The sequence below is a fragment of the Brachycentrus maculatus genome, unplaced genomic scaffold, assembly GCF_059751285.1.
Source record: "Brachycentrus maculatus isolate JH-2025_06_01 unplaced genomic scaffold, ASM5975128v1 h1tg000357l, whole genome shotgun sequence".
NCBI lineage: Eukaryota > Metazoa > Arthropoda > Insecta > Trichoptera > Brachycentridae > Brachycentrus > Brachycentrus maculatus.
Window position 1 is genome coordinate 554,575 of NW_028281106.1, and position 27,965 is coordinate 582,539.

General features: G+C 37.1%; 2 protein-coding genes across 2 annotated transcripts; one reads left to right on the forward strand and one right to left on the reverse strand.

Annotated features, from left to right (window-relative positions):
• Positions 1 to 2,580: 2,580 nt before the first annotated feature.
• Positions 2,581 to 6,914, reverse strand: LOC148303692 (uncharacterized). Its single transcript, XM_088269557.1, has 4 exons — positions 6,630 to 6,914; positions 6,408 to 6,543; positions 5,634 to 5,783; positions 2,581 to 2,864 (listed from the first exon to the last, which is right to left on the reverse strand). The coding sequence occupies exons 1-4, from the start codon at positions 6,716 to 6,718 to the stop codon at positions 2,643 to 2,645; spliced, it is 597 nt and encodes a 198-aa protein (XP_088125683.1). The 5' UTR covers positions 6,719 to 6,914; the 3' UTR covers positions 2,581 to 2,642.
• Positions 6,915 to 7,891: 977 nt separating this feature from the next.
• Mi-2 (chromodomain-helicase-DNA-binding protein Mi-2 homolog) lies at positions 7,892 to 27,855 on the forward strand. Its single transcript, XM_088269559.1, has 18 exons — positions 7,892 to 8,068; positions 8,503 to 8,573; positions 10,868 to 10,990; positions 13,065 to 13,215; positions 14,129 to 14,274; positions 15,037 to 15,222; positions 16,174 to 16,344; positions 17,542 to 17,859; positions 18,342 to 18,517; positions 19,292 to 19,415; positions 19,523 to 19,684; positions 19,766 to 19,941; positions 20,033 to 20,207; positions 20,333 to 23,971; positions 24,927 to 25,121; positions 25,857 to 26,019; positions 26,602 to 26,756; positions 27,503 to 27,855. Exons 1-18 carry the CDS (start codon positions 8,032 to 8,034, stop codon positions 27,503 to 27,505), a joined length of 6,171 nt encoding a protein of 2,056 aa, XP_088125685.1. The 5' UTR covers positions 7,892 to 8,031; the 3' UTR covers positions 27,506 to 27,855.
• The last annotated feature ends 110 nt before the right edge of the window (positions 27,856 to 27,965 follow it).

The window sequence follows — 27,965 nt, forward strand, 5'->3', positions numbered from 1 at the left end:
TGAAATTTGCCAATCATAATGCAATGCATATTACAATACATTTGATTCATAATTGTTCATTAATATTAATATGTATACATGTTTTTTTTTTCTAATCATCTTGATGCTCTATTCTGACCAATCAATAATTTGTTCCTTAAACTAATCTTTTTTTAATTTTGTAAACTATTTATAAACAATCAAAATGTATTTTTTCTATGAACTAAAAATATGGCGTATTCAGATGGGTTTCTGGTGGCGGACCGTTTATATTGTTTATGAGAATATAGATTATCTCATCTTTTAACCATTTTTATGGTGTAAAATCGTTACAATGCGTGAACTTTGAAAAGGCAAGACTTGGAACCATCTTAGGATATTATACTCACTCTAAAGGGAATATCGTGCCCTTAAAAAAGTCTTCATCTTCATTCTTCATATTCATCGGATGATATCTTATGTAAATTAAACCCGATTGCCTTTTTACGGACGTGTAATGCAATATTGATATGCGCAAAAATGCAAGCTACCAAGTTATTGTACCTGAAATTCTTGTATTTCTCTATTTGCATGCGTAAGAAGCATCGCAGCCCGAATTGGTTTAACTTTTTACAGATAATGTGATATATTTATGGAATGTATAAATATTTCCGGTTATTGAAAAGCCTTAATTGACTCAGAGAGGTAGGAACATTGTAAATATATATTAGTTGGTCACATTGCGCAAGTGTTGTCAACCACTGTTAAAAAGGGTGTACATACTTGCAGCGATCAGTGTGTGTACATAATATAAAGATATACGTTATAAATTCATATAATATTTTTTGACTTATAAAAGAAATAGGTTTTTTTTTAATTAGGAAAGGGAAAAAAACAATTTGTAATACTTTAACTAGAAGTTTTGTTATTTTAGGAGACTGCATTTACACGCTTTGGCTAGTTGATACATATTTTGATGATATATTTTTGGTGTTGCCATATCCACTTTCTAGCCTACGATGTATTATGTTATATTATTATTTTACAATACTATGCATGTAAATGTGTTTATTTATATTTTTAAAATGTTTATTGATTCGGTACTTAACAATTAGTACTTACAATAATCAGCCGGAGATGTAGTAATGTTTGAATTTTGTGATACTGTAGTGAAAATCTGTTTAGAGTCAGTACTTAATAATAATTCAGTCTATGTTGAAGAATGTAATATTTGTATTAGATCCTACTACACCTTCATAGAGTTATATTTAATGTAATCAGCATGATTGTTGACTTACGTAGTTATCAATAGTTTATGTTAGAAATTTAACTTAAATTCAATGTCCATCAATACCATTGTCACTTAATAAATACGCTTAATCTGAGTTATGACTGGTCTTTTTATTACTCTTTTATCCTTTGTGTACGAGATGTCTCCGTCTTCACAATATTAAAAACACAGGGGTCTCTTGTGGTGCGTGAAGGGCATGTCCCGACAGTAGCAGTGTGGTAAATATCGCTCGATTCGGCAAAGGTTGAAATCGAAGTATGGAACAGGTGTGGCGATGCAAATAAAACGCTCAATTTATTGGGAAGTGTACGCCACTAGAACCCGGTACATACTTGGTGTTAGCTCCGTTGTTCTTTGGATTTTACTTCTCAGAGACCAGTGCTGTGCTAGTTCCTCAGTACTTACTAACTATCCTTATGATATCACTAACGGAAAAAATAAATGCTTTTAATGAAGGTAGAATTTAAAGAGTCAATTGGAACGGATGTATTATTGGAGACAATGTAATAAATACAAAGACTATCCACTTTTTTACTAAAAATTTTATATGATTACGCTCGGAAATATAATTTTATAATTAGTGCAATCCTTAAACCAGGTGAGAAAAATAAACTGCTCTATGTTACATGCTAACAAAGATACTTATATTTTTACTGTCTTCGGTAAAAAAAGGTTTAGTGACAAGTGAGAGTTTTATCTCAAGGTAAAAATGGCATATGTGCATAATTATGTCCTTCCTCATTTTTTCAATCCTACCTTCTGAAGGGCCTTAGAATTGAAATTTAGCAGATTTTGTTATTAAAAAGTAAAAATAATATATGAAATAAATTTTTAACACGCAGCGCTAAAACTCCATTACGAATCATGCGTGTGGTTGATATTTGACAATTTTATTTAAATCGAAAACACGCACAATCGCAAATGTACTCAATACGGTGTCACTATTACAAATGTCAAGCTATCAAGCTGATATTTTCGCAGAATGTCAATGACAGATGTGACAACCTAAGAAAAAAAGAGAACTCATATTGCGTAACTGGGAGCGCCACACGTTGGTGATTCCCAAGTCGCACATTTTGTATGGAGGATAACAAAACACCAATCCACATTCTCTATAATTGTGACGCACTCGCTCGCAAACGAAGTCACATCCTTGGAGGACCACTACTGGACTCCGAGAAGGTGAAGCTCTTGCCACAAAGGCAGGTTGTGAGCTACATGACTCATGTAGATCTTGAGAGTGAGCTGTGATACAAAGGGAGGTCACGATAGACCTAATATGATCGCAGTGACATACGGGATGCAAGATCCCTTGACCTCACAAAAAAAAACCAAACCATTTTTGTAACATTATCATTTATTTAGAAAAAAAGGTACACAGCGTAGGAAATAATCATATCAAATTGGAATTAGTTTTCTTAAAGAACTTTTTAGCTTTTTTACTAGGTATCAGGCCGGGTGTTAAACCCGGCCTCTTTTTCTTGGAAGGTGCCGGAGTCTCCCATTTATCATCCTGATCTTCCGTAGGCACATCGTCTCCTAATTGGTTTACTACACCCACTTGAGTAACCTTCGGACCTCCGCCAGAGTTTTCGCATATCAAAGTAGATTGAGTCTAAAAAAATAGGTAAACAGTATATAGGTAAAACAGTATATAGGTAAAAATAGGTAAACAGTTCATATGTAAATGTGATAAGAGTGTAATTTTCATCATTGCTTTTAAGGACTTCGATGGTGCAGAGTTTTTTTTCTACAAAATATTAGCATAGGAATTATAAACATATCGCTCACTCCTTTCAACAACGTCATAAATCAAAAAACTTGATTTTTCAGGAGATCGTTTTTAAGTTTAAAAATATGATGAAAAGTATTAAAAATAAATGTCAAGCCACTTATTGAACTTTTTACTGTGCAACAGATCTTTTTAGGTAAAACCTGAATGTGTTTTCTCCATTTGAAAAATATTAAGTACCGTAAAGTGGGTATACATTGCACCAAAATACTGCATTTTTTCAAAAAATTGTCTATTCAGATCAGGTTTTTTACTTTTTCTGAGGTTTTAACTATTGCAATGTAATAACACATATACCTGTAACATGTCTGATACATTTTTAAATTTTTATCTATTTTGCCTGTATTTTTTTTTAATATTTATATTTTGGTGCAAAGTATCCCAGGGTAAAGTACAACTTTGCACCATGATATTTTCTCTACACTTTTCGTACTAGAATCCAAATTGATGCAAAGTAAAGGCTATCCTACAAGTTTCGTTGCACCTCATGAAGGGTTTTGGCTCACAGTTCACTAAATGCAGATTATAATATTGTATAATTATGGAAAAATAAGACACTTGATAGAAAAAACTTTAAAAAAATATTTAAAAATCTAACAAAAATGTTTTTTTTTTCCAATACTGAAGGTTTAAAATTATATAAAATAAAAGGTGGATATTAAAACATATCGTACTACATAGATAATAGGAATTAAAATTAAATTAGGTCTAAATATGGTCAAGTTCCGGGACGGTAAAGAAACCTCTTTTGGATTGCATTTTCGGTTCTTTTATGGAACCCACTACATTCTTCCAAGAATATTGAAGAAAGTCATCCTTCATCGGCCACTTCTACGATTCGAGACTCTCCTGCATGGATTTAACAGCTCTGTTTTTCTTTATTTCCAAAATCTGTCCCGGAATTTTTTCTCCTTCATAATAAAATACGACATATTCTCCCACCTTCTTTTTTACTGGTCCTAATGATACTGAAGAACAAATACGATAACTGGTTTCAGTCATCGTTTTTGTTATTCTCCCTCTTCCTCAAAGCTTCCGTGTGAACTATAATCAGTTAATGCTAGATATGCTGGAAGTTTCGATGCGGAAGGTGGGATCATTGATGTAGTTGGTTCAGGTAGCATTTGTGTCTCGTCAACGTTCATTTCGACATTTGGATCGTGAGCAATGCTCTTACCTGGTTCTATCGGTATCGTTTTCCTGCGTTTTAAGACTGAATTCTTTGGGTTGAATCTGTTTTCTTCCAAAAACTGTTGATAACTCTGGCGCACGTCATCGTCATACGCTTTTAATGGCAACCGATTAAGCAACTGACTAGTTTTAGCAACAGTCAAGGTTTAATGTCTTTGCAAAAATGATCTTATCCATTCAGAGCCTGGTACGATGTTCTTTAATATTCGTATTCTTCTGCCAAATCTATCCAAATAGGCTATTAGAATGTAGCGAATGTTAAAAACACTCGCTGGGAAACCGTACTCACTCATGTCTACTATGCAGTTTACGAAGGATTGCTCTTCGCCCTTGTCACATATCGGAGGTTTTCCCACAGGTTTTGTGTGCTGACCTTTGAGTTTATAGTTAATCGTCCTTCTGGGGATTTGAAAATTTTTTCAGCCTTTTTTTGACTGATTGTACCATTTCGAATTATCTCCAAACACTGCTCCACTCTCTTCGGTGTAAAATCGCCGTATCGTCTGGCATAAAGCCGCTGTTTGTGTGTTCTTGACATTTTTGAAAAAAAATACCATCAGGAATTAAGTAAGTACACAAAACCTATAGATATTTAGCAAAAATGTCAAGTTGTATAAGCCGTTTTAAGACTTTTGATGAAATTAATTAACTATGGCCCTTTGTGGATACTTTGCACCAGGTGCAATGTTACCCCAAATGTGGTCAATACAAGTCAGTTCTTAAAAAAATATTATTTTTACATAAACTTGACAACGTAACCAAAAAATACAGCATTTGAGAAAAGCAGGGCTTACCTACCTACGATTTAGAGACCACTCACTTATTGTAACTTGTTTCAGTATGCTGATTACACTGGATTTTTTCGGGCACAATTTTCAGACAGAAAACTTTTTTTACGTTCGGACAGAAAAAACGCATTGAAGCAATAGCGACCGACTGTTACTTCTGTAAACTAAAAAGTAGATTGAAGTGCCATCTATCAGAAACAATAGAAAGTAGAATGAAAAATGACATGTATCAGAAATGACCAGCTCCACAATTTCTTTACAGAAGGTGGTGCAAAGTATCACCCATGGTGCAAAGTATACCCACTTTACGGTATGTTTAAAAAAATAATTAAACAATACCTTTTCTTCAAAATGCAAAAACAACACTTTCTGCCCTGTAAATGGGTAAATATTAAGTTAAAAATATGCCGCTTTTGCTGGGATATAGTACATTTTCTGGGCATTCCGAAAACATTCACAAACGAAAATTGTCAATTTTTGATATATGACGTTCTTGAAAGGAGTGAGTGAAAAGTTTAAGCCACAATTTTTAGCATTGCTGTGTTAAGAAAAATTACCTGAGGGGTTCCAAATGAATGATAACAAATGCCATATTTTTGTGTCAAGTTATTACCTGATTTTCCAACTCGAGTTGCTCTTTGCTTCTCTGCAGATCGGTGTCGTGAGCAAAGGAGCAGTTGTGGCCAAAGTGACATCTTCCTTTTCTGTAGTTCCAGCAAATTTTCTTCCCATTTATCATATCAACTTTCCCTTTGGTTGCCACCTAAACATTCAAAGCCTATGTACTTCACGATATTATGATAAAAGAGATATTTAGATTGCGTGTTATTACTTATTTTCTTTCACATATAAATAAAAAATAACTTCATTCGATGCCATCTTCATTGAAGACAAAACAATATTGAGATTTACAATATAATTAAATATTATTATTATACACATTTTTTAAGTTAATAAATAATATTTGCAGCCGTGGAAACCAGATTTTATGAATCGGTAAGCACGCTAATGTAATTATTTATTTTCTGTACATGAAGTTTAGATAAATAAATAATAAGAATTTTGTGAAATATTATGTATTTATTTAAAAATGTAATCGTGTAAATGCATAAATATATACCAAAAACTGGAAACTCGAGGCTTTTTTGTTTGTTTTTGAATTACCTAACGTCCAAGTGAATCTGAAATCTAGCTACGGCTTATGCAACACCGTTTATCGTGTCCCTACTCAGGCGGGAAACTCGAGGCCTGAACCTTTGAACTAAAGACTTTAATTTTGTTCTGACAAATAAATTAAATAAATAAAATTTATTTGACTTTTGGCATTAATGTCTTCGCATGATTATTATAATTCAAAAAAATTGACTAATATAAAGTCAACCTGTACCATTTTAACGTGTTTTTCTAGAATAGCTTTCTTCGCATTTTCCGCTTCAGCAAAGGGATTCGAGAAAACTGAATATTTAGACGAAGATCCATCGAAATCTGGCTTCGGTAACTTCAGAGGTTGAGATTCGTTTTTGCTGGAAAAATAAAGTATGTAGATAAAATTTAAGTAAATATAACGTTTGATGGGCAATGATTTTTAAAAATGAACCACAAGACTTACCCTTCTTCATTGACCGTTTCTTCGTTATCTGAATTTTCTGTATCAGATCCACTCGACGAAGTCCCATAATCCGCAACGAGTGAATTCATGTCTAAATTTGAACTATTTTTTAAGCAACATTAAAAATATATGAAGTTGTTTAGGAATCTGTGATTCTAAAATAAATTGTTTCTGAGGCTTTATACATTTTATTCATTATTTGAATAAATAAAAAAGATACATTGCTAAATAATTATACTAGCGCAAATTTGACAGTTGCCATAGAAAAGGATCCGTGAAACCATGGATAATGCTTATCACACACGTAAGTTTCCTGAATTCGATAAGAAATTATTTTCCGAACCAGATAATTTTTATTCTGAATTTGAAATTGGGTATTTTCACTTTGGAGCAATTTCAGATTTCACATACTCGACTACTTTTTACCCTCATCTGCACTTAATGTTGCATTTGGCACTGCAAAAAAATCATATGACTTCAAATGCCAGTGCAGGGTATAAATAAATTAATATGAAAATATTACAAACATATAATTTATTTTGGCCCCCTTAGGAATCGAACCGGACCTCCTCAGCATGGTAGCCAAACGACATATTACCCACACTATGGAGGTGGATAAAGATTTTGTCTGGTACACGCATGGTAGTCATTGTGGCGCATGGTAATCAAACGAATTTACCAAATAAAACGACTAAGAGATACAAATATTTTACAAATTACGAATACGGGGATATATTCCAATCGGAAATAAAATTAACTTGTTTTTCATAATAAGTATTTATATGGATTTCACACATTCGGAATTTCGAAAACGAAAAATAATCTATGCCGATAACGAAAAAAAATCTTCTAGAAAAAAGTGACTGCCAAGGTACAAAAATGTTTTTTATTTTTTTTTATACATTTCTTCAACATATTATAATGAGTTAAAAAAATCGGTGTCAATTTTAAAGAAACGAATAAACGTCTACAAAGTAAAGTCAGAAAGATTTTTTTGTTGTTTTTCCAAAGTTTATCTTCAGTAGACTAAAAATTAACATTACATGTCAAATTATAGGATTAATAAAAATGTATAAAATTGATATGTTTTATGATAAAAAAGTTTTTTTAAAAGCATTAAGATTCGTACAAAAGTTTTAAAAATAAAGTATGTAAATGATTTAAATTGATGACGGAAAATCCCTATATGATGTGAATACTTATACATATGGCAATACATTTTTTTGGAAATAAGATTTTTATTGTTGGTAGTTGGTACCCCCGGTGACTCCATTTGTGCGCGAAGCTACCCGGGTCGGCGGGCTTGATGGCTTAATTTTAGTTTTATTTAAAACAATTAAAGTACCGATAGCTTAGTGGAAATAGTGAAACATTTCATTAGAAATATTGGTTGTGATTAGTAATGGCATCCGACGACGAAGTAGATGAATCATTTGCAGGTAATTCGCGATATAAAAAAATCACAGTAGCATGTCATAGGCCAAGCCGAATAGCGGTATCATGTGTTTACTTCCGATATTGGCAATTAAAAATTACATGTTATTACTTACTCTCAAACAACCCTTCGGAGACCTGTTAATCGCATATTTAAGTGTTTAAACCTATTTTTGGATGTGTCATTTACTGTTTTTATTTCTATTGTAATTTAGGTAATGCATAAATACCTCTAAATAATGTTTTGACAGAATAGACCATGCACATACCCTTCATTACTTCCTTAACAAAATGGACGCCGACAAACAAAGAGATTAGCAATGATAACCGCAAATTGCAATTGCCGCCAATCTTAAATGCGGTCATAACCTCGAAAGCTTTACTTATATTTTGAAAACATGAATGGAATTTTGCTCATTTTGAAAAAAAATTTTTTTAGGGGAAGACGAAGTCGAGGATGGTGATGGTCAGCCGGATAACTCCGGGGACTCTGACGATGGACCTCCTAAGGTAATATTCAAACATGACTATATCTTAAACCTCTGGAATATAGCGGTATACATACAGTAGACTGCCTGCTAAAGACTACTTACTGCAGCACGTCAGTCCAAAACATTGCTCCCATGTGGGTAGGTTAAGCAGTTAAAAACTTGTTTTAAAATCCATAGAAAAGTTTTTTTTTCTGTTTAATATTTTCTTGCAGTCTAAATTGTGTCAACTGTTCATGAACTAAAAAAGTCATAAGATTTTTGTTCTCCCATAATTTTAGCTCTCCCATAATTTTAGCTAACTAACTAACCATCACGCCGCTTTCTGCTGGAGAATAGAACGCCACATCAATCTGTCTTCGCCAACAATCTTACTCACTCATGCAATTCATACATACCCGCTGATTGATCCGACTTCTGAACTGACCACCTTCAAGTATTTGACATCCTCAATCATCCTCTGCTCCTATTTCTGATTAAAATCGCTTCATAAATTTGTTTTTTCTTCACTCTTTCATTCCACATGTCCAAACCATCTCAACACACCTTTCTTATTTTTATCGATAATGCTTATTTCAGCCTTGCATTCTTTCCTTATTTCACCATTCGAACATCTATCATACATTGTTTTGCGTCTGAGCTGCATCAAACTGCGTTCATTCTACTTTCACATTTTTTTTGCCAACTCCACGCTTCACTTCCATACAGTAAGGTTAGCCAGGACTCTACTGTGTACTGCCAGTTTAGCTTTTGCTGTTAGGTTTTTATTTGCTGGAATAATTTTGTGATATTTTACTCGCCATTGAGATCTGATTATCCTCATTTTATGTAATCAGCATCAAGATAACAATGGATCAATCCATACAGTGTTGTCTGTAAAATAAGTAGGTTGAGGATGAGTTGGTTATTTTACAAACCTTATATTGTGAGGCCTTTCTTTTGGATTTGTGATTTTAAGTACAATGACCTTACAGGAGTTACATTGAAATTTTTAGTTATTATTATTTTATTTTCTATTATTTATTTTTTAATAACCAGGAGTATATATTAACCAATTATTTTTGAAAAAAAAAACAAATAGTAAATACATGATGAGATTGGTTTACTCCAATATCTTTTATCAGATTTTATTGTAACCATCTTAACACACCTTTCTTAATTTTATTGCTAGTTCTTATCTTACCCTTGCATTCTTTCCTTATATCACAATTTGCACATCTATCATTCATAATTTTGACGCACATTCATCTGCGAGCATTCTTTTTCTTTTAATCCTGATCGGCACTGCATCGTATTGATGCAGTGTTATCTTGATCTTTACTTACCTGAAGGCAAGGTGATCACTCCTGCGCTTCAGGAACCTGTCCTGGGTAATATTAAATAAATATAATAAATAAAACCCTTATCCGCACCCCAATGGTGCATAGGGCACTGCTTCATATAAACGCAGTGTTATCTCGATCGTTTACACATGAAGGAAAGGTGATCAGCCCTCCACTTCAGGTAACAGTCCAGGGTAATATTGAATAAATATTACAGTGAAAAAAGCACTTATATTTATTTGACCCCCCCTGGGAATCGAACCCGGGACCTCCAGAACGGTAGCCGAGCATGCTGACCATTACACTACTGAGGCGGACAGTCCAACACTAATATTTATATTCCCAGGGAATCAAAGCCGGGACCTCCGGCACGGTAGCTAAACACGATAACCATTACACTACGGAGGCGGATTCATTCATTCAGTCTTCTTCCATCCTTTTTTTATTATTATTTTTTAAAGATATTTTCAAAAAATCAAGGATTTTTTAATTTGACCTAAAGGGATAAATGAGGAAACATGTTAGCGCCAAAGCAGTTGGCACCGACTGCTTCAAGTGCTAGTCAGTTAGTGATTGTAACTCATGTTATTGTATTTAATTTTTTTAAAGTGTTGTGTAACCTATCACACCTGTATGATAACACCAATATTTGTTATAATACCAAAAGATCAATTGCGAACCTTGAAATTTAAAATAACATATAAATCCAACTCAATAAAACATTCAAAGGAAATGCTAGGACATATCCACAATAAGTAGTGTTTTTAGAGATACCTTACTTTCAAAAGATTTTTTATCAATGAATAAAATCCTTATTAAACCTATGAGTAATGAGTTTAATAATACATTATTTAATGAAGGTTTATTAAAATTATAAACATATTCGGCTCGCAAGATTTTTTTTTAATCATGTGCATATTTGGCTAATAAGTTTGTCTGCCACTGCTCTAGACAATGGCTGATGTGAGTATAAAGTGTATATTTGTGTTGCCAGGAAGAGGACGAGTTCTCACCGGAAGACAGCAGGAAGAAGAAGAAAGGAAAGAAGAGGAAGGCGAGAGGGGATGATAAGAAGGGCAGAAAGAAAAAGAAAAAACGAAAGAATGACAGTGAAGAGGTATGCTGTTCAAAGTGTTATATATTCATACATTTTTTGAATTTGTAATTTTTATTTAATGCTGAGAATTGATATATCACTCACTCCTTTCAAGAACGTCATAAATCAAAAAAACTTGATTTTTCAGGAGAACGTTTTTAAAGTTTAAAAATATAATACAATTTAATTAAAATAAATATCAAGCCACTTATTGATCTTTTTACTGTGCAACAGACATTTTTAGGTAAAACCTGAAGGTTTTTTCTCTATTTGAAAAATATTTAGTTTATTTAAAAAAATGATTAAACAATACCTTTTCTTAAAAATGCAAAAACAACACTTTCTGCCCTGTAGCGGGTAAATATTCAGTTTAAAATTTGCCGCTTTTGCTGGGATATAGTACATTTTTTGGGCATTCCGAAAATATGCACAACTCAAAATTAACAATTTTTGATATATGACGTTCTTGAAAGGAGTGAGCGATATGGACTCTGGTGTAGCGCGGCCGTGATATACTGACAATTACGTTAGTGTATTTTAGCGGTTGATCTGGAGCGTTGCATCACACCATACGCATTTCTAAAGTTCCTATTTGGCAATAATATTCACAAATAAAGAAATTTCATTCTCAAATAAGCAACTAATTTTTAGTGAAAAATAGAAATATCGCCAAGTCTGTTTTTGGCTGGTTGAAAAATAATGCTTTTTAGCAATAAGTCCGCCAATGTACTTATTTCTTTTCTGTACATGAAGTTTAAATAATTAAAAAAAAATTGTTGTAAAAAATCTATTTATTGTTTTTGCCTTTACAATGTCTACAAAAAGTGAACTGGACCATTTTTAAAAAAAAGTCTTCAGATTTTTGTATACATGTATGTAAGAGAAAATCTTGGCACTAAAACAGTTAATTTCTTTTAATTTTTCATGGTTAAATAATGATTTAAAATGCAAAAGCTGTAATGAAAAAATGTTTATCTGAAAATAAAGTAACTGTATAACTACCATAATAATACAGTGTAATAAAATATGTTAATTGTGTCTAGTTATCTGTCTGTAAATTATGCAGTTATAAATATTGCAGCCTTGATTACACACAATCTGATAATACGCTGAAGTGCATACTTTATGGCATTGCGCAATATCATATTTGCATTTGTGCAATAGAAATGCTGAATATCTTTCACGATTGGGTCAATTATTACATTCTTTGTGTGACATTCAACTATTTCATCTGACAGATGCGCTGTTAGCATGTACAATTTAACTTGTTTTTGAGTCGTGAAAATTTTCTTTATGTTTAATTTTATTTACAGCAAGTTTTGCGAATTGTGATAAAAATCACATTGTAAAAAAAATAGTAGTAGAAAAAATATTTTTGTTGTTGATTTGTTTTCCTTACGCTTGCTGTGTACAGTCTTTTTCTTATCTTTTTTCACAAAAATAAATGCAATGAGTTTTCTTTGTGTTTTAAGGTTTTAATTCTTGGAAATTTCTTTTATTTAATAAGTTATGAAAAATACATAATTTTATATACGATATTGGTATGACATACATTAAAAATTTGTTAGAAAAATATAAAAGAAATTAAACATTTGAAAGGAGAAAAATAAATCATCAATATTTATCGATAAAATATGCCATTTCAAGTTTAACAAAAAAGCAATGACTGAAGTGACACGAATCATCAAAACACAAAATCAATGTCATTAGTCTCTATAAAAAAAAAAAAAAAAAGTATATTAGCTAATTACTATACTAAAGTGTGACACTCCCTCTTTGCCTTGCGACACATGGTTGTAAGTGTGATGTTTAATATTACAGCCGGTATTTATCAATGTTTGAAGCAAAAATTATTGCATTAATTTCTATTCAACCATTTAACAGTTGAAATTTGGTGAAAAAATTCATCGGTGCACGAAATTATCACCCGCAAGCTGAAACAGGACTGTGTATTCAATAAAAACAAATGCTCGGGCTAGTCAGGGAACTGGTTGAGCACTTTGAACATTTAATTATACCTATTTATTAGTTTTAAAATTTAGTATTGGGGCAGTGTTTATTTTTATATTTTAACTCAATAAAATTGAATAAACAGGAAAGTGAGTTTGGCGGAGAGGAGGGAGTGGAAGGGGGCGACAGCGACTACGCCCTGAGCGCTGTTTCCAGCGGAAAGAGGAGGAGCGGAGCCTCCAAGGGTCGTAATAGCACAGGAAAGCCCCCGGCAACACCCTCCGACTCGGGCTCAGGTAAAATATCCATATTTAATAATAAAAAAATCAAATGTCAGGCATTTTGTACTCCTACATTGTTCTTATTGCTGTTGTCAAAAAAATTAATAAATATATCGTAGTCATACAGGAGAAAGTGACCAAATGCATTGTTTTACAAAAACGTGATCATTGACTATTTGATATCTTACTAGCTTAATATTGCCTCGAAAAAATCCCAAAGGATTTGAAAATTGACTAGTTAAAAATGACTAACGGCATTGGTGTTTATTTTCTTGCCACGCAATAGTGACTTAAATGACCTTCCTGAACATTTTACGATATATTAGAATAAATATGGAAGAAAAATGTACTAAAACTTAATGTGCGCTATTTTAATTACTCAGGACCATTTTTGGTTGATATAATTAAAATCTTACTTGGATGTGCTTTTAGATTAAAATATATATTGCTTTTATTTTTGATCATTAATTTAGTAAAAATGAAGGAAAACAAAGGGAGTTTAGAATGAAAAACTCAGACTGTCAGTCTCCGCAGTGTAGTGGTTAGCGCATTTAGCTACCGTGGTAGAGGTCACAGATTCGATTCCAAAGAGGTTCCTAAGTGAATTTTCACTTTAATATTTATTTAATATTACCCTGGATTGCTACCTGAAGCGCATGCCTGATTTCTTCAAATATTCAACAATTAAGATAACACTGCTTCTTCATAATCCAGTACCCTATGTGGGGATAAGTGTTAGAAAAAAAAAGATTTGTATTTTTTTGTTGTGAAATTTTACTCATTATTTTCTATTCTTATTTTGAATGTCTCCATATCCCATGCTTTTAATAGCAGCCCCTTGGGTTCTAGGAATTGCTCAAACCTTTTGTTCTCTAAAGCCATCAGGAAGACAATGCACATTGCCTTACACAATGCACTTTATTTCCAGGAATGCCAACCATAGAAGAAGTATGCTCTTCTTTTGGTCTGACTGATGTTGACATCCAATATTCCGATGCCGATTTGGAGAACCTGAACACCTACAAACTGTTCCAACAGCATGTTAGACCGATGCTTGTCAAAGAGAACCCCAAGGTAAAACAATCACTTACTTTTGGTCAATTTCAAAAAATTAATTTTGGTTTTAACTGTACAGTAAAACCTCGATATAACGGACTCCTATTTAACGAACTTCGGATATAACGGACAAAAAATCTGGTCAAAAAAAAAACTTCTTATTAATATTATACATGATTAATTTAATATCAAACAGCAACGTCACTTTACATTGAGTGTCTTAAACAATGTTTTTTTTGTTGTATTGTTTATTTATATCTAAGTACAGTATTATTTTTTGACATCTCATCAAAGATGAAGAAGAATATGGAAGTCTGGGCATTTACGGGGCTGACGACCGTCATAGGCTGGTTTAAGTGATCACTTTACACACGTGTAACATTCACCAATTTTACCCATTATTGACAACCACACTACTCAAATTCTTAATTAGATAATCCAGATTTTGTGAACAAGTATTTGGACACACTCAAAATGTTGTATCTAAATACGGTGTTTATATTTTCAAAACATTTATTTATTTATTTTAAACCTATTTTTGTATAACAAACTTTCGGCTTTAACGGACAAAAGTAGTCCCCTATATGTCGTCCACATTCCCATATGATGGAGATGTAACATACTTTGCTTGTAGAGATGCATAGGTAGTGAGCAGTGCCCAGGCATTAGGCGACATAACATTTTTTTATTTATCAATGCTTAGAATCAGGTTGAAGAATGTGTTGATCCTTTTTGGGCTTAATTTTTTTGGTGTCTAAACATTATTGCTGTTTTACGCAGGTGCCGATGTCAAAGCTGATGATGCTGGTGGCGGCCAAGTGGAGGCAGTTCAGCGACATGAACCCCAACCCGAGCGGAGGCGGGAGCAGCGGGGCTCCTGGGGGAGGCTCTGAGGAGAACACCAACACCTCCGTGTCCTCCGAGTACACTAAGACCCCGCGCAGCCGCAAGGACAAGGACACAAAGGTGATATGCCACTCTGGACTATTATTTATATCCCTGGATAAATTATCCTAAATGAACCAAGTCTCCGATGAAATGTTTGTACCACTTAAAATTTGCGGGATTGTGAAGATCCAGGTTGGATAAATTTATTGATGATCAGGATTAATATCTTTTGACCTTATTAATATCATTGGAGGTAGGCGCCGTGGCGTAGCTGGGAAGATGCTCGACTGCGAAATTGGCATCGCGGGTTCAATTCCCGCCAATTGCAAAATTTAAGAAATATTTATTTCCAATTGGTCTGGGGTTTTTGATGTTTTTTTTCACATTTACCTTCTCTATCCTTACTATCCTACCTGCAGACAAGCCTCTAAAAATAGATAGGCTTTCAGGTTATTCCTTAAAAAATAAAAATGATATCAGACACTGGATAAAATTATATATCGCTCACTCCTTTCAAGAACGTCATAAATAAAAAAAACGTAATTTTTCAGGAGAACGTTTTTGAAGTTTGAAAATATAATGCAATGTAATAAAAATAAATATCAAGCCGCTTACTGAACTTTTTACTGTGCCACAGATCTTTTTAGGTAAAACCTGAAGGTTTTTTCTCCATTTGAAAAATATTAAGTATATTTAAAAAAATAATTTAACAATACCTTTTCTTTAAATGCAAAAACAACACTTACTGCTCTGTAGCGGGTAAATATTAAAATAAAAATATGCCTCTTTTTCTCGGATATAGTACATTTTCTGGGCATTCCGAAAACATGCACAACTGAAAATTGTCGATTTTTTATTTATGACGTTCTTGAAAGGAATGAGCGATATGTGAACTAATTCGGAATGAATCTCACATCTATTCTAACAGAGCAATCTAAATACATACTTCACCAATTTTTCAACTGATGGCGCTAAAATCGGCTATGCGCTATAAGTTCCGCACCTTAATTCTGTTTTGTATCATTCCAGAATGATGACATTGAGGAGATAGAGGACGACGAGGAGGAGGAGGAGAGCGACAGTGTGAAGCGGCGCGGCAGGCGCAGCAAGCCGCCCTCTTCGTCCGGCAGGAAGCCGTCCCGCAAGCCCAAGGTGCCGACACTCAAGATCAAGATTGGCAAGAGGAAGCGAGCCAGCAGTGTAAGTTTTATTATTATTCTTCTTCTCCATCTTAGTCCTCATTACTGAGGGTTGTGACCCTTGTCGAAGCAATGACTCTTCACCAGTTTTCCCTTGACTCCGCTACACGTAGCGCTCTAACCACTGAGGTGCCTACATTTATATTGATACTTTACCACTGATATTTTTACTTACTTATAACCCTTATCCGCAACCAATGGTGCATAGGGCACTGCATCTAATTGACGTAGTGTTATCTTGATCATTACTTACATGAAGGGAAGGTGATCACTCTTGCGCTTCAGGAACCAGTCCAGGGTAAAAAAAAAAAATAGAGGTAAAATAACTGTAAACAGAGTGTACTGATGTCTAAACTTTTTCGGTCCATTGTGTGGGGATCTTCCTCTGCCTCTCTTCCCCTCCAGGCTACCAATCACAACCAGTTGTTCCAAGCTATCCTCATTGCCAGCAAGCTAGCCTCATTGCCATTGCGAAACGTGTCATGCGCCTTCAACACCTCATTTCGAAAACATAAATTATTATTTATAACAAAAATAAAGGTTTTTCCATTTCATGTACGTATTAAATGTATTAGATTTATGTTTTGTACTTATGTTTCTTGGTGGAACTGCATTTCGTATGATAAAACAACAACTATATAGTTTCCTTCATTTTTATTTAATTTGACCAGTGACCGGATTTCGCCGTTAACAACATCATCATGAGACTGGTGGGAGGGGAGGCTAGACAAAATTCTTATGAACATAATGTTACATACACAACAAGGAAAATTAATTTTGTCATAAAAATTATATATAATCACGGTTTTCAACCCCTGCCTGCAATTATATTTTGTCTAGCCTTCCACCAGCCTGATGATGTCGGTAACAATGAAACTCGGTGACAGGTCAAATAAAATCAAAGTGGAAAAAAATATGTTGTTTTATGGTATGAAATGTATTTTTTTGAAAATACATTAAAAATCCCGTCAAGTAACGCGTCTCACCAAAGGAATCAAAATGTAGTTGCTTCTCACATTAACTAATAATCTAGAGACCAAGTCCTGCACCAAAAGAATAAACCAATTAAATAATAGTGTATTATATGGATGCAACAACCATAAATCCTTGGATGAAAAAGAAGGCGGTATTTGTATATGGACTTGCCTCTGTGTCTTTGCAATTTCATAATAATAACAAAAACGTTGAATGTTCTCAGGATGATGACCCAGAAGGCAGCGGCGGAAACTCAGACTCGGACGCGGAGTTCGAGCAGATGCTCGCCGAGGCGGAGGACAAGCCGGAGGCGCCTCCCGCCGCCGCTTCGGGGCGCAGCTCCCGCACCGGGGGACCCGAGGGCGCGGCGGCGCCCGGCACCCTCGAGGAGGGCGCCACCGAGAACCCCGACCCCGAACAGCCCCGCCGCAAGGCCAAGACCAAGATCGGGAACAAGTCCAAGAAGAAGAAGAAGCTGAAGACCACCAGCAAGTTCCCCGAGGGTCCCGACGGGGAGCAGGAGCACCAGGACTACTGCGAGGTGAGGAACACCAACGACCATCATTTGTTTCTGTCTTTGTATTAACACTTCGGACGGGAAAGGTATTTTTACCTTTTGCGCCGGCTTCATTTTAAAGGCAGAAAAGAAGGAATTATCCAATGTTTTTATATGAATATTATATACCAATCTCTTTGTCAAAGTCTTTATATGTTCATTATTATCAAATCTCACCGCCAGTGGTCCACAGGCTAAAAAAACACCCGTCTAAAATGTGGTAACACGTTGTTTGCGGGAAATGCTTAAAAGCATCTTTTACATACTGTCGGTAGAGAGCGGGAGACGCTTATAAGTATTCTATTTGCTTTTGATAGAGTGCGAGAGATATAAAAAAAAACATTGTACAGATCTGAATTGGGTTTGCGATTACTTGCGATTAGTACACTGAGGGTCAGGCGACTGTGTTTTACCATTGTTGATAGACGTTTTAAGTGACAATTGCAATACTTTTTCTTTTGTGACAGGTTTGCCAACAAGGCGGGGAGATAATTCTGTGTGACACGTGTCCCCGAGCGTACCATCTGGTGTGCCTGGAGCCCGAACTGGAAGACACTCCGGAAGGGAGGTGGTCGTGCCCGCACTGCGAGGCCGAGGGGAACAACGACCAGGATGACGATGATGAACATCAGGAGTTCTGCAGGTAAAATTCACAGGCAATACATGCCAATTAGATTCCGCAGTAACAAATCCCAAGAGCGACAAGCGGAGGCACAAACAGATCCTGAGGATCTATGAAAAGATGAAGAAGAAGTAACAAACCTATTCCATGTAAACTGGATTTTATCTTGTAATACTTTTAGACTTTGTAATACTTTTTCTGCAAGATTTTACAGATGATAAAAACTGAATGCAAATTACATTTAGTTTTACAAAATTCATATTTTCTATTTTGGTTGTTAAAACACATATTTCTGAATGTTCTATTCATAAATAAAAACAAAATTTGAATGGTTAGATGAAATAGATAAAATATTGTTTGTAAAAATATATAGTTAACGAAAAAGCCAAAAAGTAAAAACGGCCATGAAGCATTAAAAAAACATGTGAGTACTTTGGCTTTTTTATGAGATATAATTAGAATTTTCTATCATTATTGTATTACAAGGGAGTGGAAAGTATACACTACATAGGAAGATTATGACTTAAGAAGTTGAGATACTGATTCTGCAGTAGCTCTGAACCACCGTTTAAGATTGTTGGCTGCAGACAAAATAAAAATCAAGATGATTGCAAGCAAGATTTTAAATTTGTAAATATATTTTGTTTCATATGTTTACTAACTCTTGTTGAATAGATTTACCTATTTACTTTATGAAAATTTATGAAGCAAATAGATAAGATTTTCTCGACTTAAAAACATATCAAACTACATAGAAGTATACATACACGAATAAAAACACAATGATTTTATTAGGGTTTGTAAGGACGGTGGAGAGCTTCTGTGCTGTGACTCCTGCCCTTCAGCGTATCACACCTTCTGCCTCAACCCTCCGCTCGACGATATCCCCGATGGAGACTGGAAGTGTCCTCGCTGTGGCGTAAGTCCTTCTTTTTCAGTTATTTAAATAAAATATTTGCTCTTTTGTTTTATCTTATTTTATGTTCTAAATGGTTATTGATTATAATATTTGACTAATAATTTCAGTGTCCACCCTTGAAAGGAAAAGTATCCAAGATTATCACCTGGAGATGGAAAGAGATTAAAGATCCAGCCAGTACGTCCAAGAAAGTTCTGAGGAGAAGGGAGTTCTTCGTCAAGTGGGCCGATCTCTCTTACTGGCACTGCAGTTGGATCACCGAGCTTCAGGTATGTTAGCTGCCCTAAAAGCTCGTCAATTCCGAATCAAAGGGACTAGAGTATTTATACGATCTATTTGTTGCTCCGCAGATTGATGTTTTCCACCCCTTGATGTTCCGAATTTACACTCGTAAATACGACATGGAGGAACCGCCCAAACTTGAAGAGCCACTGGATGAATCCGATTCAAGATACAAAAGAATTAAAAGCAATAGAACTTCGGATCACGACAAAGAAGAGAAGAATTTCGAGGAGAAATATTACAAGTATGAATACGTATTTACATAATGTTTTAATGTAAAAACGATTATTCAACCATTTTATTGTTTTTTATGAATGCTACTTATTGCGTTTCAGATATGGAGTTAAGCCCGAATGGCTGATAGTTCATCGTGTAATCAATCATCGCACTAACCGGGACGGCTCTGTGCTGTATCTCGTCAAGTGGAGAGAACTCTCTTACGATCAGGCCACCTGGGAATCGGAATCCGACGAAATCCCTGGACTCAAACTGGCCATCGAATATTACATGGTATGTAAATATTACTACTTTATCGTATCGACTCATTTTTTATGTGAAATACCACTAATTAGTTTAATTTTTATTTAAAAACATGCGACCGCGGAATTGATTAATAAAATTATAATTGTGTTTAGGATCTCCGAGCTGCGTGTAGTGCAGACGGTCCACGTAAGGGCAAGAAGGGCAAACCGGGACGTAAGGGGCGTCGAGGAGATGTGGACGAAGAGGACCGGCTGACCCGACGATACACGGCCCCTCCGGAAAGGCCGATCACCGATCTCAAGAAGAAGTACGACTCCCAACCTCCGTTCCTCACCGAGACCGGCATGCAGCTTCACCCTTACCAGCTGGAAGGCATCAACTGGCTCCGCTACTCTTGGAACCAGGGCACCGACACCATCCTGGCCGACGAGATGGGGCTCGGGAAGACTATCCAGACCGTCACATTCCTGTATTCTCTGTACAAGGAGGGACATTGTAAAGGACCGTTCCTCGTCTCCGTGCCCCTGTCCACTATCATCAATTGGGAGAGAGAGTTCGAGCTGTGGGCTCCGGACTTCTACGTCATCACTTACGTCGGCGATAAGGATTCCCGCGCCGTCATTAGGGAAAATGAACTTTCCTTCGAAGAAGGAGCCAACCGGGGAGGGAGACCTTCTAGAATCAAAGCGGGCTCCATCAAGTTCAACGTTCTCTTGACGTCCTACGAGTTGGTCTCCATCGACGCCCCGTGCCTCGGCTCCATAGAGTGGGCGGTGCTGGTGGTGGACGAGGCCCACCGGCTGAAGAGCAACCAGTCCAAGTTCTTCCGCCTGCTCGCGGGGTATAACATCAACTATAAGCTCCTGTTGACCGGAACGCCCTTGCAGAATAACCTCGAAGAATTGTTCCACCTTCTCAATTTCCTTAGCAAAGATAAATTCAACGATCTCTCCGCTTTCCAAAGTGAATTTGCCGATGTATCTAAGGAGGAGCAGGTGAAACGTCTGCACGAGATGCTCGGTCCCCACATGTTGCGACGGTTGAAGGCCGATGTGCTCAAAAACATGCCTTCCAAGTCCGAGTTCATCGTGAGAGTCGAACTGTCTCCGATGCAAAAGAAGTATTATAAGTATATTTTAACTAGAAATTTCGAGGCTCTCAATCCCAAGAGTGGCGGACAGCAAGTCTCGCTGCTGAACGTAATGATGGACTTGAAGAAATGCTGCAATCACCCTTATCTGTTTCCGGCCGCTTCCGAAGAAGCGCCTCTGAGCATCCACGGCAACTACGATACTCAAGCGCTCATAAAGGCTTCGGGAAAACTCGTTCTGCTCTCAAAAATGCTAAAACTCTTGAAGGAGCAAGGCCACAGAGTTTTGATATTCTCTCAAATGACAAAAATGCTGGACATATTGGAAGACTATCTGGAAGGTCAAGGTTACAAATACGAGAGAATAGATGGCGGAATAACTGGATCAGTTCGTCAGGAAGCTATCGATCGTTTCAACGCTCCCGGGGCTCCTCAGTTTGTGTTCTTGCTCTCCACGAGAGCCGGAGGCCTCGGTATCAACTTGGCCACCGCCGATACGGTTATTATCTACGATTCCGACTGGAACCCTCACAACGATATCCAGGCCTTCTCTCGCGCCCACAGAATCGGTCAGGCAAACAAAGTAATGATATATAGATTCGTCACGCGTAACAGTGTGGAGGAAAGGGTGACGCAAGTAGCCAAACGCAAAATGATGTTGACTCATTTAGTTGTGAGACCCGGATTGGGCGGTAAAGGTGCCAACTTCACCAAGCAAGAGCTGGATGACATTCTGCGCTTCGGTACCGAAGAACTATTCAAGGAGGATGAAGGAAAAGAGGAGGAGGCTATTCACTACGATGACAAGGCCGTAGGGGAATTGCTCGATAGGTCTAATCTGGGCATAGAGCAAAAGGAGTCCTGGGCTAACGAGTACCTGAGCTCCTTCAAAGTGGCTTCCTACGCCACCAAGGAAGGAGATGGCGAAGAGGAGGTCGACACCGAGATTATCAAACAGGAAGCCGAAAACACAGATCCCGCATACTGGATCAAGCTGTTGCGTCACCACTACGAGCAACAACAGGAAGACATCTCCAGGACGCTGGGTAAAGGCAAGAGGGTTCGCAAGCAGGTCAACTACAACGACGGAGGAGTCGTACAAACAGAGTCCCGAGAAGATTCAACGTGGCAAGAGAACGCCTCGGATTACAACAATTCCGATTTCTCTCAGGGCTCGGATGATGACAAAGAGGACGATGACTTCGACGAGAAGAATGATAATGGTGACCTCAGTAGGCGTAGCAAGAGGAGGTTGGAACGCAAGGAAGAACGCGACCGCCCCCTTCCGCCTCTCCTGGCTCGAGTGGGAGGAAACATGGAGGTTCTCGGCTTCAATGCCCGACAACGGAAGTCATTCCTCAACGCCATCATGCGCTACGGAATGCCGCCCCAGGACGCCTTCAACTCTCAGTGGCTCGTTCGCGATCTGCGCGGGAAAACCGAAAGAAACTTCAAGGCCTACGTTTCTCTGTTTATGCGACATCTTTGCGAGCCGGGTGCGGATAACTCGGAAACTTTTGCTGATGGCGTACCTCGCGAAGGCCTATCCAGACAGCACGTGCTCACCAGGATCGGTGTCATGTCACTCATAAGAAAGAAGGTCCAAGAATTTGAGCACATAAACGGTTACTACAGCATGCCGGAACTCATCAGGAAACCCTGCGATCCCGTGAAACCTCCCGGCAGCGCCGCAACATCCGTCACCGGAGGAGCCTCCGCTGGCGGGGAGAGCGCCGCCCCCTCGCCCGCCCCCTCCTCCGCCACGCCCACCACCAGCGCCGCGCCCTCCCCCGCGCCCACCCCCGCGCCCGCTCCTCCATCCGGAGAAGGCGCTCCGGCAGACAAGGAAGACGTCAAAGAGGTTAAAGAAAAGGATCCATTGGAAGAAAAACCCGCTGTGGTTATTTCCGACGACAAACCACCAGAAGACCTGAGCGTCAAAGAAAAAACTGAACCCGAAGAAACTGAAGAAAAAGTTCCTGACGAGAAGAAAATCGAACAAACTGCCGAACCGGTTATAGAAGAAAAAGAATCCGCACCCGTCGAGGAAACCAAAGAAAGAAAGATGTCCGTCGACGAGGAAACGGGTGAAGTAGAACCCGAAAAGATGGAAGAGGCGGAGGCGGAAATTATAGATAAAGATAAAGAAGACGACAAGGAAACCATCGAGAAAGTAGAAGAAAAAGAGAAAGTAGAAGAGGACAAGGAGAAAGTGGAAGAGATAAAAGAAGAAAAACCCGAAAAAGACGAAAAGATCACCCCCGAGCCAGAAAAAGCGGACAAGGCGGACAAGCCTAAAGAGGATAAGAAGGACGCCAGCGACGACGACGATGTCGTGCTCGTGAAGGACGACGACTCGGACATCAAGAAGCCCGACACCAAGCAGGAGGAGGAGGACGCCCTCAAACTGGAGATCAAGAAACGCAAATTCATGTTCAACATCGCCGACGGCGGGTTCACAGAGCTGCACACGCTCTGGCTCAACGAGGAGCGGGCGGCGGCTCCCGGGCGCGAGTACGAGATCTGGCACCGCCGCCACGACTACTGGCTGCTGGCCGGCATCGTCACGCACGGCTACGGGCGCTGGCAGGACATCCAGAACGACATCAGGTTCGCCATCATCAACGAGCCCTTCAAGATGGACGTCGGCAAAGGAAACTTCCTCGAGATCAAGAACAAGTTTTTGGCCAGGAGGTTCAAGGTATGTAAATATATTTATTTATTCATCTCATCATATCGTAGTCGTACAGGAGAAAGTGACCAACTAACAAAACGTAAAATGTTCACGAGGGCCATTTAAGTCACTTTTGCTCGGCAAGAAAATAAACATCAATGCAGTTGGACATTTGTTACAAGTCAATATACTATGCTTCCAAGTTTTAAATAGCTTTGGGATATTTTTCAGGACAATATTAAGCTAGTAAGATATCAAATAGTCAATGATCACGTTTTTGTAAAAAATTCACTTGGTCACTTTCTCCTGTATGACTACGATATACATAATTACAAATTGCTGAGGGCACATTTTACAAAAAACATTTATAAAATTTTTCTCCTTCATCTTAGTCCTCATTACTGAGGGTTGTGACCCTTGTGGAAGCAATGACTCTTCTCCAGTTGACTCTTCCAATGACTTTTCTTTCACTATAAAATTATAGCGAAAGAAAATTATTTATGCAATCAAATACGACATGGCCAAATGACGCGATCTATTTCAGATCTGCCCGCCTCCATTATCCAATTATGAATACCCCTTTTATATTTAGTTTATATTTTTAATGTCTTTATGGATAATGGTAGCAGGTTGTACAGCTTTTTTGCATAAGTTCTTTTAACCAAAAGAGGTATATATTAGGTGTTTCTGTTTTTTGAATATTGAAGTTATGTATGTTACCGTAAAGTGTGTCAATTGTGATTTGTTTCCTTTGCATGGAGGTTCTTTCTTGTGTTATGTGAAGGTAATTCAAATTAAAAGAAAAAATTACTTATATTATTTAACCCCCCCTGGGAATCGAACCCGGGACCTCCAGAATGGTAGCCGAGCGTCCTGACCATTACCACTACGGAGGTGGACATATAATAATAGTCCCATATTAATCTATATTTCTTCCTTACCTATAGTTTGGGCTTACATTTGAATATCATTCTTATTCTAGCTTCTGGAGCAAGCCCTCGTCATCGAAGAGCAGCTGAGGAGGGCGGCGTATCTCAACCTCACCCAGGATCCCAACCACCCCGCCATGTCCTTGAACGCCAGATTCGCAGAGGTGGAATGCTTGGCGGAGTCTCACCAGCACTTGAGCAAGGAGTCGCTCGCCGGGAACAAGCCGGCCAACGCGGTCTTGCACAAGGTAACCTTTCTTCTCTCATTTCCAACAGTCCAAACTGGAATTCATGACGACGAGATGTGTAAGATGTAGATCAAATCAAAATAATATTTATAAATATCAAGATTTTTATCTCAATATGGATGAAGAGAAGAATATGGAAGTCTGGGCATTTACAGGGCCTAGGCTGGTTTAGTGATCACCTTATACACATGTAATATTCACCATTTTGACTAACTAACCATCACGCCGCTTCCGTGAGGGTAGGCAGAGAGAATAGAACGCCATACCAATCTGTCTTTGCAAACATTTTTCGCCTCTTCCATGTTCATGCATCTCTTCTTACATACCCGCCATTTATTTGTACTCTACATTCACCATTCTACAAATGCAATTTTTTGCATGAAAAAAAAAATTACTGGCGACATCAAACAACTGTCAAATACAAGTAGAGTTGGAATGGATTTTGCTATAGCCAAAGTTGTCATTGACTTTGTCCTTGTATAAATGACGTATTAACCACTTGGCTTAAAAATTTGTGAAAATTTGGCATGATTGACAACCACACTACTCAAGAATTTGAGTAGTGTGGTTGTCAATCATGGGTAGAATTGGTGAATGTTATGTGTGTAAAGTGACCACTTAAACCAGCCTATGAAGGTCGTAAGCCCCGTAAATGTCTAGACTTCCATAGTCTTCTTCATCTATGTTGACATATCAAAAAATGCTAGGTATTTAAATTAACATTTTGATTTGCAGGTTCTGAACCAGCTGGAGGAGCTGTTGTCCGACATGAAGTCAGACGTGTCCCGCCTGCCGGCCACGTTGGCGCGCATTCCTCCCGTGGCCCAGAGACTGCAGATGTCGGAGCGCTCCATCCTCAGCAGGCTCGCCGCCACTGCCGGCAACCCCGCCTCGCAAGGTAACATAATCACAACACTCCAACAGGGTGATCCAAATCCCCCAAATAAGAAATTTAATTCCATAACTTAGCTACTATATATAATTTTATTTTTATATATAATTTTATTTTTATAATATAATTTTATTTTTCCCTTTTTAATGTTTATAATTTCCAGTGATCAAGCGCTTCAAAATATTGTTTTTGATAAAAATGTGTTATTTGATTCCGCAGTCACTGTGTAGTAATACAATGACTATATCATATATATATATCATAGGTATAACACGAAAATATGAAATTTCGACTGAATGATGCATATTATGTATAAAGTTTTCAACATTCTATAAACTGGCAAAATACACTTAGTAGTTTGAAATGCAATGTTAATGAAGCTTTTACAAGTAAATTTAACTTTAAGTTTAAAAGTGGGCATTTTATCCAGGCTTAAAGCTTTAAAGAAAAGGGATTATTCAAACAGGGATTTTATAGTTAACGTTTTTTCCAGTATACCCATTATATGTACCACAATGTGACTGCCGAATCAATCAAAGAAAAAAAAGTAAAACTTATATTCTGATGATTGTTTTGTTTCCCTTCCAGCCCAACAGATGTCTCAGTTCCCGCCCGGGTTCCAGGGGGGAACCCTGCCCGGCTTCTCCACGGCGGCGGCGGCGGCCGCTAACTTCACCAACTTCCGGCCACAATACTCTGTACCCGGCCAGCCCACACAGCCCGCACAGCCCAGCGCGCAGACTGTGAGTACTCCCACTTGACGGAGCATTTTCTACAAATGTCTGCACTGTTCTGTGTCTGTCTGCTGTGTACCGGCCAACATCGGGTTGGAATCGGATCTAGTTGACTAACTGAACTAATTACTAATCCCTTTCACTCCTACACCGGAGTACTTTTAGAAATTTTGGTGGTGGATTTACAAACTTGTATTTATTTAGATTGGCAGTGACAGGGATATCGAAAGGTTTTTAATGTAAATTCACAGTTAAATGGGGAGACAATTTTGTTTCACATTTTCTATAAATTTTATACAATCAGATATAAAAATCTTTGCGCTCACTCGTTTCAGGCATTCATTGTTTATGTTAATTTAAATATAAAATAACAATTTCTTTATTCCTGTAAATTTGGAATCTCAAATGAAACAATGACTTCTATAAACTGGAGCGTGCAGACTGTGCTAGTAGTGTGCTACTGTGTGTGTGTGTGATAGAAGTGTGTTCAATTTTTGCAATGAAACAATAAGGATGGAATTTTTGCAATAAAACAATAATCTCTGTCTCTTTTTAGCACATTAGCACAATATGTAGTAGTTTATAACTAAATGAAATACAAAAGTTTCCAGCTGAATAAATAATAAATAAATTTTCCTTGATTCCCTAGCCGATTTTTTTTTGTCTATAATGTACATTTTAACAATATGGTTCTGTATGCAATATCTCTATACATTGAATGTTGTAACTAATAATTGTTTACCTTTTTGTTTCAGTAAATCCTGAGTATAGAAGATTGGTGAACGGCCAGAACTTAGAATAAAAATTAAATAGGTTAAAATCGTTAGGCAAATACATTTGAATGTAACTGATTTGGGTTCCAACAGTGATAGAATATAAGCAGTGACATTAGTGTGAAGTCGAAACTATCTCCACCACATAAATATTACAATTTACGATTAATTCTTTCCCATTTATGTATAACTATTTTTGAAGAATAATTTATTGTCTTAAAAGTATTTGTATTATTAAATTGTCTTTTTTTGATGAAACATATGTTAATGATAAAATGTAAACATGTTTTATTAGTATAGACATGATACGTGAAATACATTGCATTATTCATCAATTATTTGTGTTCTCATTTTTCCCTTTCTTCATTTTAGGAAGAGTTTGACATTTAATTTAGATAAAAAAAAAATTGGGATCCCAAGAGGACAATTTGAGGAAAATAAAAGT

What these genes read in the sequence shown, in the direction of transcription:
- Mi-2 (XM_088269559.1), top strand. Translation starts at nt 8,032, where the DNA reads ATGGCATCCGACGACGAAGTAGATGAATCATTTGCAG. An exon ending in AGCACCAGGACTACTGCGAG is followed by an intron (nt 17,860 to 18,341) that starts GTGAGGAACACC and finishes CTTTTGTGACAG; the next exon opens with GTTTGCCAACAAGGCGGGGA. An exon ending in TTTTGGCCAGGAGGTTCAAG is followed by an intron (nt 23,972 to 24,926) that starts GTATGTAAATAT and finishes TTCTTATTCTAG; the next exon opens with CTTCTGGAGCAAGCCCTCGT.
- LOC148303692 (XM_088269557.1), bottom strand. Translation starts at nt 6,718, where the DNA reads ATGAATTCACTCGTTGCGGATTATGGGACTTCGTCGAGTGGATCTGAT. An exon ending in GAAACGGTCAATGAAGAAGG is followed by an intron (nt 6,544 to 6,629) that starts GTAAGTCTTGTG and finishes TTATTTTTCCAG; the next exon opens with CAAAAACGAATCTCAACCTC. An exon ending in TAGAAAAACACGTTAAAATG is followed by an intron (nt 5,784 to 6,407) that starts GTACAGGTTGAC and finishes TTGAATGTTTAG; the next exon opens with GTGGCAACCAAAGGGAAAGT.